We start from the raw sequence: 10,814 nt of genomic DNA, 5'->3' as shown, positions 1-10,814 counted from the left end.
TCGCCTTCTTTCGTCCCCCTCCCCCTTTGGGGGTGGGGGTGGAGCTGGGGAGAGGGGCTCCCGGAGAGCCGCATCTATTGGCAGCTTTGTTATTGATCAGAAACTGCTCGCCGCCAGCTAGGCTTCGCGCGACCCTGGAGTTTTCGCCTCTGTCCTGTCCCCCAAACTGACAGGTGCTCCCAGCAACTTGCTGGTGACTTCTCGCCGCTCCCCCGGCTCCCCCGGCTCCCCCACGTCCCCACCCCCTCTTTCCTCCCTCGCCTTCACCCCCACCCCCACCACTTCGGCACAGCTCAGGATTTGTTTAAACCTTGGGAAACTGGTTCAGGTCCAGGTTTTGCTTTGATCCTTTTCAAAAACTGGAGACACTGCAGAGGGCTCTAGGAAAAAGTTTTGGATGGGATTATGTGGAAACTACCCTGCGATTCTCTGCTGCCAGAGCAGGCTCGGCGCTTCCACCCCAGGGCAGCCTTCCACCCCAGAGCAGCCTTCCACCCCAGAGCAGCCTTCCCCTGGCGGTGGTGAAGGAGACTCGGGAGTCGCCGCTTCGAAAGTGCCCGCCGCGAGTGAGCTCTCGCCCCAGTCAGCCAAATGCTCCTCTTCGGGCTTCTCCTGCTGACATCTGCCCTGGCCGGCCAGAGACACGGGACTCAGGCTGAGTCCAACCTGAGCAGTAAATTCCAGTTCTCCAGCAACAAGGAACAGAACGGTAAGACCCCCCCCCCCGCCCGTTTCTCGCTTGCCAGTGTGTGTTACGTTGGCATTGTGTGTTGTTGTGTGAGGTACAGCCTGCGAGGGTATAATCGTCTCTCTACCCATGCAAATGCGCGCTCCGTTCAGTGGCGTGGACTTTTGGGGGTTACCTGTAGTTTGCAACCTCGGAATCTGCTCTAGAGCTCTAACAGGGCAACGTGAGTGGCACTGCAGCCTCAGCCAGAGAGGACATTCTGGAAGCTATTGTGAGTGTCAGTTCAAACGCACATTGTAGGACCTCTCACTGCCAGAGTTAGAAGTTCAAAAACTGCCTCTAAAAACAAAAAATGAATGAGTCTTGGCAAGTTTGACTTTACTCAGTTTTTTTTTTTTTTTTTTTTTTTCTGAGGTGGGGAGGTCTATCAGCTGCATTAACTGAAGCGCTTTAGGTAGAAAGGCACCAGTTAATCGGTAGATAGGAAATATAGAGGTCGAGAGCCTGTGTGGACGTTTTTAGGGGAATTTAAAAACCTATTGCTCTTGTGCTCTTAAGTTTTTTTAAACGTGCCTTTGTACTCTCAAGTCCTTACCTTTCTGGTGGTGTGTTTTTGTATGTGTTGGTGAATGACTGCTATTTTGTGTGTGCTGGAAACGACTTAATCCTGCATAGGAAATGAGAATTACTTTCAGCTTTCAAGTGTACCTGAAATGTTTAGAAAACTCTCAGATGCAAGTTCCCTTGGGCTGGGATTGCGCAGAGCTGGAGAAAGACTCCTTTCATAAAGCCAGGGCAGCTTCAGGGTGTGTAATTTGCTTAGCCTCTGAACCTCATATGATTTACATCATTCCGTTTCTCAACTCTTTTTCTCTTGATCTACTATTATGAAGTCATTTTTGAGAAGCCTTTGTAAATAGTAATTTTATACTGCACGTGAAACCACAGTGTTAATGTAGGCTGTCTACAATTAGAATATTAAACACCTTGTTTACAAATAGTGGTTCCGAATGCTATTGGAAAAGAAACGTACCTGTTTTTATTACTTTATATGTCATCCATGCAGAAGGTGAGAATGCTGTCACCTCATTAACCAGGCGAAGTGAACACAGGCAGCCTACCTGGAAAATCGGAATGGTGTGTAGTGTGTTTTTAAGTCACAGTAACTTTGAATTTAAACTCTTTAAAGTGTTCATCTTTAAAATGAGGCACAGAAAGTTCTTGAGTACCAAAATAGGCAAAATATAGGATTCTGGGGACCTGTGTGGACAGTATTTGTATTTGTTGCATGCGCTGCAACGCAGATGATCACATTCATCAGCCAATATCGATGTGGTTGCTTCTTCCAACTTGCTAGTGTGATGGCACATGGCACCTGCAGGCTGTTTGAGCTCCTGATCAAAGGGCAGCCTAGGGATCTATCTCTAATCACAGGAGCTGCAGAGGGCTGGGGGAAAGTGATCAAAGGAGCCACAGCACCAGCTGTACCCAGGCAGGAAGCAGATCAGACCAACCTTTGTTCTTTCTCATGTAAAATAAATGTCCAGTTCACAATTTTGCTTCTTACTAGACGAGCTGCTCCTGAGTGACAACCATGTACAGTATTCCTGGCTCCTGTCTTCTGTTCCTGATTGTTTCCGTCCTGTGTGCTATATCCACTACTGCTCAGTTAGCAAGCCTGTGCCTGGCATCTGTCATCTTCCCCGATGCCCTTTGCTGTCTCTGCCACTCATGCCGCTTTTCTGTAGCTGTCTGCTTGCGTTCCATATGGCACCATCACTTTGTAATGGGCCCCAGAGTTCCCTTGCAGTCCTTGGCCTCTACCAGTTGTATCCCCAGTAGGTTCACACCCTAAGGAGAGGTGAGTTCATTAAGCCAGGCCCCACTCATTCTGTTGCCACCAGAGGCAGGGCCATTTCCCTTCCTAAGATGCAGAATGCTAAAAATAGCGTGGTTGTTTCCTAATCTGTGGGCAGAGGATTGGGCTATGTTTAGCTCTTGGGAGCGTTGGCAGCAGGAAGTAACTAGAGGTGGGGAAACCACTCACCTTCTAGTTTTCAGCCTGAGGAGAAGTGGGACTGGCCAGCACTAGGGGGCAATATAGAACTATTTTCCTGCACATGCTTAGGCTGATTTTGTGCTTCATCAAGAGTCCAAGACTGGAGGATAACAGGTAGGTACTAAAGCAGATCTCCTCTTCAATGAGACCATATTCGTTGGAACTTCTTTATTTTTTACTTTCAAATTTTGTATTCCCTCATATGGATTTTTGTTGCCTGCGTATTGAGTTATGATTGGTTTTTGATTGCCTTATTGCTCTCTAAATTTGGACAGTTGTCCAATTCTGTAAGTACTAAGGCTCCTCAGGATGCTACATAGAACATGCCATTGGCATAGCTCATGCAAGGCATCATTTTGTGCCAGGTCTTCTAGATGCTGAATCTGAACTGTCCACGTTGATCTACGGTGACAGTGGGGGCGTATTCCTGCTTTCAGGGTCTCTCCCCATTGTACTGTTTCTCCTGGAGTGTTCCAAGAGCTCTCATGGTGCTCACCCCACCAAATCCCCAGGCCTGCTCAGTTGCAGTATTAACTTGGTATCCCAAGAGACGCTGTAAATAGGAATTGATTGCTATAACCAATTCTAGGTATATGGATTTAGACAGGAATGAGTGGAGATGCTTCAGAATTAGTTTGGGCCCTATTACTAGTTACCTAGTTTTTGGCTTAACATTGGACTGCAGTTCTTGCCACTTGACTGTAAAAATAGCTTTACCTTCTAATGATCCAATGTGCCTCTGTGTCCTTCATTGTTAACAGTACTTCTAACTCCGAAACCTTACATATAAGCTGAAGGTCTCCAGAGTTAACTTAATGAAAGAGATAAAAAATAAGAACACCGACTTGCTTGAAGGGTTTCTGGCTTTTACTTCCTAGGTGGCCATGGGAAAAATTACTAAGATCTGTGTGCACTCATTGAGGCAGGCATGTCTACTGTTAGATGATTTAGTCTGGGATGGTGCCTCTGACTTGCAGCAAGAGTAATCATGTACATCAAAAAAAAAAAAAAAGGCATATGGACCCTGTTAGAATGGGAGAAGAATACAACAGAACTCAAATTCTTCACAAGTTCAGACTTACTGGACCAGTTGAGACTAGTGAGCTCCCTGAGGCTATCACCCTGAGATTTTCTTTAAACTTTGAACGGAAACTATCCCCAGGTCACCTTTTAGTGAAATAACAGACTGACACACAAAATAAAGGATATTATCTGTGAATACTGTGCTCCATTAAAAAATCACCTATATGAAGCCAAAAGGTCAACAGTTTCTCTAAAGCTAAGGTGAGAAGGTAAGGGGGCAGGAAAGCTGGAGCACTGGTAACGGAACAACCAGAATGCAATTGAAGAGAATGTCGGTTGACACATGGTGAAAAATGGAACTAATGTCACTGAACAATTTGTGTAGAAATTGTCAAATGGGAACCTAATTTGCTGTGTAAACTTTCACTGAAAACACAATAAAATATTATTTTTTAAAAATGACATAAAATTTATTTTGTCTGTTGCGTATAGCCCAAAATAGATGCCAGTCACAAAGTTGTTGGCAGAGGAGTGCCTCTTATAATTTACCCGTAGACCTGAGACATGCTTCTTACTTTTCTCATATTCTTTCACCATTTTGGATGTAGATTTGGAATGTGCCTCTATTAGTCAGGGTTAGCCTTAGGAACATAACATTTATTGCATATGTTCTTTTCCTGAAGGGCTTTTGTGCCATGTGGGGCCGTTTACTTTCAGGACAAATGGTCCCCTAGTAATGTCTTTTTGAATACATTTATCTCATATTTATTGGAGCTGTGCAGTGGTTAAGAGCCTGGCTACTAACCAAAAGGTTGACAGTTCAAATCCAGCAGCTGCTCCTTGGAAACCCTATGGGGCAGTTCTACTCTCTCCTGTAGGGGCGCTAGGAGTCGGAATCGACTTGACGGCCACTGGTTTGGTGGGGTTTTTTTTGTTTTTGTTTTTGGTATTGTCTTGTGTTTCTGGCTTTTTTGTCTTTCTTTTTCAGTGCCAGCTTTCTCTTCCTACCACTGCCAATGTGCCTGCATCTGACAAAACCATGCCCACTTCTAAGCTCTATTTTATTGAAAACAGATCATCACAATCCTTAGTGTCTAAGAGTAGGTAGGCATAGACTGGGGGCCAAAGGGACTTTCCTATGAGTAGGTCTATGAGTTTTAGTGCATGACCTTTGTGACATTTATTTTCGTTGTTCAGAGGTTTTTTTTTTTTTTTTTTTGTAACTTCCTCCTGGTTCTCTGTTCTGTCCCACATAGTTGAGGAGGTTGAACAAGTAAAGGGCATTATGTCATGATGAATGTTCTTTTTCACCATAGATGACAAAAAAAGTCCCGTTTTATTTTATGGTAATATTTTCTTGCCTACCAACTATTAAGAAAATCTACATTTAATCAGATATACTTTGTATTTTACCTCTAATGGGTGTACCGAAAGTTCAGCCGTCTGTAGGAATCTTCAGGAACAGTGTATTTCTTGTTAACTGGTTGTAAATAGATGCCACGATATAATACTACATTTTCTATAAAAGTGCAGCTTTGTGGAGCAGTCTCAGGCACCGAAAGCTTAGCCTTGTCAGTTCTTATTTTTCCTTCCTGAAACTTACTTCATGCATTTTTTTCTTTATATCGACTTCCATTTCATGTTTATTGGCCTTTGAGGCACTAAAATTCTAAGTTTTATCTGCAAACTTTCGCACTTTTTGTAGCAACAGAGTACTCATGATAAGTGTGTGTGAAGTGAATTATTGAATCAACGTTTTCAATAATGTCCATACCAAAAACCAAACCCATTGCCATCGAGTCAATTTCTACTCATAGTGACCCTATAGGACAGGGTAGAACTGCCCCATAGGGTTTCCAAGGAGCAGCTGGTGGATTCGAACTGCCAACCTTTTTGGTTCGCAGCTGAGCTCTTAACCACTGCGCCACCTGAAGTACAATAAAATATTCAAAAAAAAAAAAAAAAAAAAAAAAGTTCCCAGACTGCTGAGATTTGTTTCTCATGTTTTTCTATATGTACCAACCAAAATTGTAGAAGTCATGGTCAAAGCCCCTCCATCTTCTTATTCTAATTTTAATGTTTCTTTTTTTTTTTGGAAAGCATTATACACAGCCAGAATAGTCACTGTCTTCCTTTGCTTTAAATATCTGTAGTTGGGAAATTTGTGTCCCCGGTCAAACTGGTATTGTTTGTTTAATTAAAGATGCTTTTGTTCTCTGCTTTGCCTCTGGCTACCTGCCACCCATGGATTTCACTTTCCATGTCCAGAATAAATCCCACTGACTATTCCCTGCTTCCTCTGCCAATCCTGCTCTTCAGTCATTCAAAAGACATAGTGATGCTTGAGAGAAAAGGATTTGCTACTGGAGTTCAAAGTACCCTAATGAGACCATTTGACTGCTTCAGAATCCTCAGGTGTGTAAAACCTCTGCTTTGAACCATCTCTATACTCACATGTAATATGACTCTGCAAAAACCTTTCTCCACAAGCGTCCTCCCGAATTTTTGAGTCTTAAATCATTCTTCCTTATGTTCCCAGTATCCTTTGGAATTAGAGATTATGGAGAAAGCAATTATGAGTGATGTGATCTGTTTAATTACAGATACACATGCAGAAAATATCAACTGAGTGCAGGATATTTATACTTTAAAATTAATCTTCTTTGATTATTGGTCAGATTCTCCTCTACCTCAATGTGTGAATGGACAAGTTGAGCTAATTACAGGCCAGGCCCGAGGACACGTCTAACCCTATCAGTGCTTTCCCTCCCTGTAGAGAAGTTATTTACACCCAGTCTGCCCTTTGTGGTAATAAACCCAGTTAGTTCTTTTTAGTGAGAGCGATTTTTATGTATTCTCATTGCATTTGAAAGCCACTGACTCCATAGAGCTGGAATATTTCAGCAACTGTACTCATGATAATCTCTTTTCCAGTTTTAGCACAATTTGATAGAGAAAAGGGATCTTTGATACTTTTTTTCCAAATACGACTCAGAAGGATGCAAGCCACCATCGATTTGAATTTCAAGCCCAAGAGGTGTGTTAGTGTCCTTTAGTGTTGGACGGGCTGATTCAGTGATGTTGGTTCTCCTCACCGCTTGGTGAAAAGAAGTTGATTTAGGTCATCTTCCTATTGTCCTGTGTCCCCTCTCAGCCGCACTGCTCTTCGTCACATAATCATATATCGATTGTTACTTACTTACTTTTATCTCTGTGTAACTTGTTCATTAAATAATCTCTGTATTTTTCTCTGGCACTACCTATAATTATGATTTTTTACAAATTTTCTTTTTCTGTCTCTTAAGGACACACCTAATTATTGCTTTTCAGACATCATGTGCCGGCAGTACCAAAACCGAAAAAAACTAAACCCTTTGCTGTCGACTCGATTACTGTACATGAAGACCCCACGTGTTACAGAGTAGAACTGCTCCATAAGGTTTTCTTGGCTGCAGTCTTTACGGAAGCAGATTTCCAGACCTTTCTTTCATAATGCTGCTGGGTGGGTTCAAATCACCAACATTTAGGTTTTTTTTTTTTTTTTTCCATCCTTGTTGCTGTCAGGTTGATTCTGACTCACAGCAACCCTATAGGACAGAGTAGAACTGCCCCATAGGGTTTCCAAGGAGCGGCTGGCAGACTTGAACTGCTGACCTTTTGGTTAGCAGCCGAGCTCTTAACCACTGCACCACCAGGGCTCCACATTTAGGTTAGACTGGTGAAAATACTGAAATACTACCAGTGGGTTGGGAAGGAGCAGCTACCTCTTCCTACCTCTTCCTCGGGACAGCTGTACCGTTTGATAATCCGGAAATGACGTGGTTAATGCCTGGCACAGCGTGATGCCTCCAGGGTACCGCTCTGCCCCTGCTGCCCTCTATCCTGGTTACCCAGGGTGCCTGCCATATGCTGCTGTTAAACGTAAGAGCAGCGTAGTTTATACTGAGGTTAAAACTCCTGTCTCCTGTCCTGCCCTCTTGGTAGCTCAGGCCTGGTCCATGGCTCGAAGGATCTAGAGTAGGGAAGGAGGGCAGCCTGTCTCAGGCCTCCCTTCTGGAGCCCGTTTGGTTCTCTCTCCTCAAGGTTTAGGGCCTGGGAGGAGACAGGAGACTTGGGACACTGGGCGTGAGATTGCAGCACTTAGTTGGTTGTCCTTGCCTCTCTGGCTAACACTGGGCAGCTGTTAACACCTTCCTGTCCTTTAGATTATACGGACCACCTCCTCAGAGGGGTCTTCTTTCCGACTCCTTCATCTAGAGTATCAGTTTCTTGCTCTCTATCACATCAAGGTTAATTAATGGCATAGCACTCATCACTCTTTGATATTCTTGTTGTTATTTATCTATTACCTCTCCTCCTGCCCACTTCCACACCTGTAGTCCCTAAGTTCCTGAGAGCGTGGACTTGCTCTCTGAGGAAGCGCCAGCACCTGGAACAGATGTGGCATATGTTACGTGCTCAATGAGTGGTTCTAAGTGTAGGGCCATATTAGATTGTGGCATTGACTGAAATAGCAGGCCATCTGTGAAAATGTCTTATTGGTCTTGACATTTCTACATTGCTTGACTTTTTCCATAGTAGATAAACTTTTTTACTGGTAGCAATCGCTATTCCGATTAAAATACTGTTTGAAAATCTCAGTGAATATGTTACGAAATGAGCATGTACCAAGCAGGTGGGTAGGTTTCCTAGAACTGGTGCAAATTACTGTTTTAAAGGTGCCATTGCTGTGTAGACCCTTATATTTTCTAAAGATGAGGGTGGTCATGTGATATGGACCAGAGACTTGAGAATGGTGAATGGCTGACACGCCTCCAAATCCATGTGCTTTCGTCTTTTGCTTGTGGCTGACTGATGATGTGAAACCTTGCACGGCTAGAAATCAGCATCCACAACGGTGCACTGAATGTTAGTGTGGAAGGATCCCCTGAGCTTATCCTCACTGATGTGTAAATTGAGGCTTAGAGAGCTGAAGTGACTTTGTCAAGGTCACTCTTGAGTCCATAAGTATTGAACAGCTAATGTGTTGATATATTTTTCCTACGTGACAACCAGTTAGGCAAATGGAACTTTAGTTTCAAAATTCAGATGCTTTGTATAAAAGCGTTTCTTTATTATTTTGGATGATAGCCTGCTTTCCAGGTATGAGGGGAGGTGGGCATCCCTTGCTCCTGTGATGTTATTTACAGGAACACTAAGGAAATTCATCTCAGAATCATCACACTGATTAAATATAACAGAGAATCTGACTAATTATATTGTAATACTTCTCCTGGTTGGGAAGTAGTATATCTGTTTACAGTGAAAGGAAATCTGGCATTGATTGGTGGTGATGATTACTCAACATATCTAATGTAACTGACATCATAAGGTATACACTTGAAAAATGTTGAACTGCCAAAAAATGTTTTATATATATTTCTAGAAGATTTAAAAACAAAAACAAAAGCAGCTGCTGATACCGACTATGTACAACCAAGCACTTATCAGATTTGTTTCCTCAGTTCAGAGGCTTAGGGTCATGGTTTTGTGGGACGCTTCAGTCCATTAGCCTAATACTGATTTTGGTGATTCTTTTCTGCCTCCTAATTCATTGTGTAGTGCCTTGGGTCTTAAAAGCTTGCAAGTGGACATCAAAAGTACAACAATTAGTCTGCATTCACTGGGAGCACCAGAGGAAGAAGGAGGGTCAGGGTCGGTGGAGGAAATAGAATATGTGTCCAGTTACCTCCATGAACAACTGTGTCCTTTGCCATGAGGCCAGAACTGCATGGTGCCCACCTACCATTACTGGATACCTTCTATGTTTCTAACTGTGCTCTCCCCTTCATGAGGTATTTTCATAAATGACTGTGCTAATGTTTTTACGACAGTATACAAAAAATTAGCATAGTGGCACTTACGAGAATACCTTGAGGGGGACAGTGCAGTTGGTAAACAGACGTAGAAGGCGCACGTTATTTGTGTAGAAATAAGGTAGATCAAGAATTCTATAGAAGAATACTGATCAAAAGGGATATAATGTGGAACAGAGTGTCAAATTCTCCTGGAATCCAGACTTCGGGAGTCATTGAGGCCAGGTGAACCCCTGAAACTATTACCCTGAGGAAATCTTTAAACCTTGAACTGAAACTATCCCCTAAAGTCATCTTTAAACCAAATAACAGTTTAACATAATTAGGAAAGAATATCTGCATTAAGTTTAAAGAATTATCTATATGAGATCAAACTGACAACATCAACTTGAAAAGACAGATGAGAATCTTAGGGAGGCAGTAAGTTTGTGTTAATGATGGTGAAATAGTTTGGAAGAGGTTATTGAGAAAGTTGGTACGTGTTGAAGAATGTAGTCTATGTCATTGAATTGTATGTACATGTAGAAATTGTTGAAGTGGTGTATGTTTTGTTGTGTATATTTTCACCAAGTAAATAAATAAAAAATACTTCTGTTTGGAGAGAAATCTGACAAATTGGCAGATGACTGGAAATACTACCTTTAGAATTTATACCATTATATGATAGAGCCTTATTTTAAGCAGGTATATTGGTGGATGAATGGCATTTATTTTAATATTTTGGTTTAAGAATTGATGATGATGGAGGGGATGGAGTGAGATTAGAATGTTTGGTTGCACAAGGAATTTTTTTTTTTAAATCATTTTGAACGTTTTAATTAAGAGGATGTCTCTGGTAAAAGCACCATAGATATGAGTAAATAAGTATGGTTTAGTGTGCCCTGGAAGTCACGGCCTTTTATTGTTTTTGAAATAGATTTAAGAGTGTCCTTAATTTTGATTTTCACTGTATCATATAGGGTATTTTCTTCAGAAGTTGAAATTTCCTTTTAAGGTACAAAAAAAAAAATCAGAAAATGAATTTATAGCTGCAAACTTGAATGGCTTGCCTAAGACAATACTAATTTACCTTTTCAAACATTTTGTTTGTAAAGTTCCTAAATCTGAGAACCAAAAGAGCTAAAAAGAGGAGCTATAATAAATGGATTATTGAAGCCTAGCTCAGTTAGTAAGATTAATATTTTTTTTT

The 10,814-nt window shown here is 42.0% G+C and overlaps 1 protein-coding gene across 1 annotated transcript in view; it reads left to right on the top strand.

Moving 5' to 3' along the window:
- Positions 1–125: 125 nt before the first annotated feature.
- Positions 126–10,814, top strand: part of PDGFC (platelet derived growth factor C) — a 275,156-nt gene continuing 264,467 nt past the window's right edge. The window contains exons 1-2 of the mRNA XM_004382032.3: positions 126–451; positions 488–709. Of these exons, the coding sequence (XP_004382089.1) occupies positions 592–709 (118 nt within the window). The 5' untranslated portion in view covers positions 126–451; positions 488–591. The remainder of the gene's footprint in view (positions 452–487; positions 710–10,814) is intronic.

This window comes from Trichechus manatus, unplaced genomic scaffold, assembly GCF_000243295.1.
Source record: "Trichechus manatus latirostris isolate Lorelei unplaced genomic scaffold, TriManLat1.0 scaffold00089, whole genome shotgun sequence".
Taxonomy (NCBI): Eukaryota; Metazoa; Chordata; class Mammalia; order Sirenia; family Trichechidae; genus Trichechus; species Trichechus manatus.
Note: the sequence above shows the minus strand (reverse complement) of the source record. Positions and strands in the feature narration are given on the sequence as shown.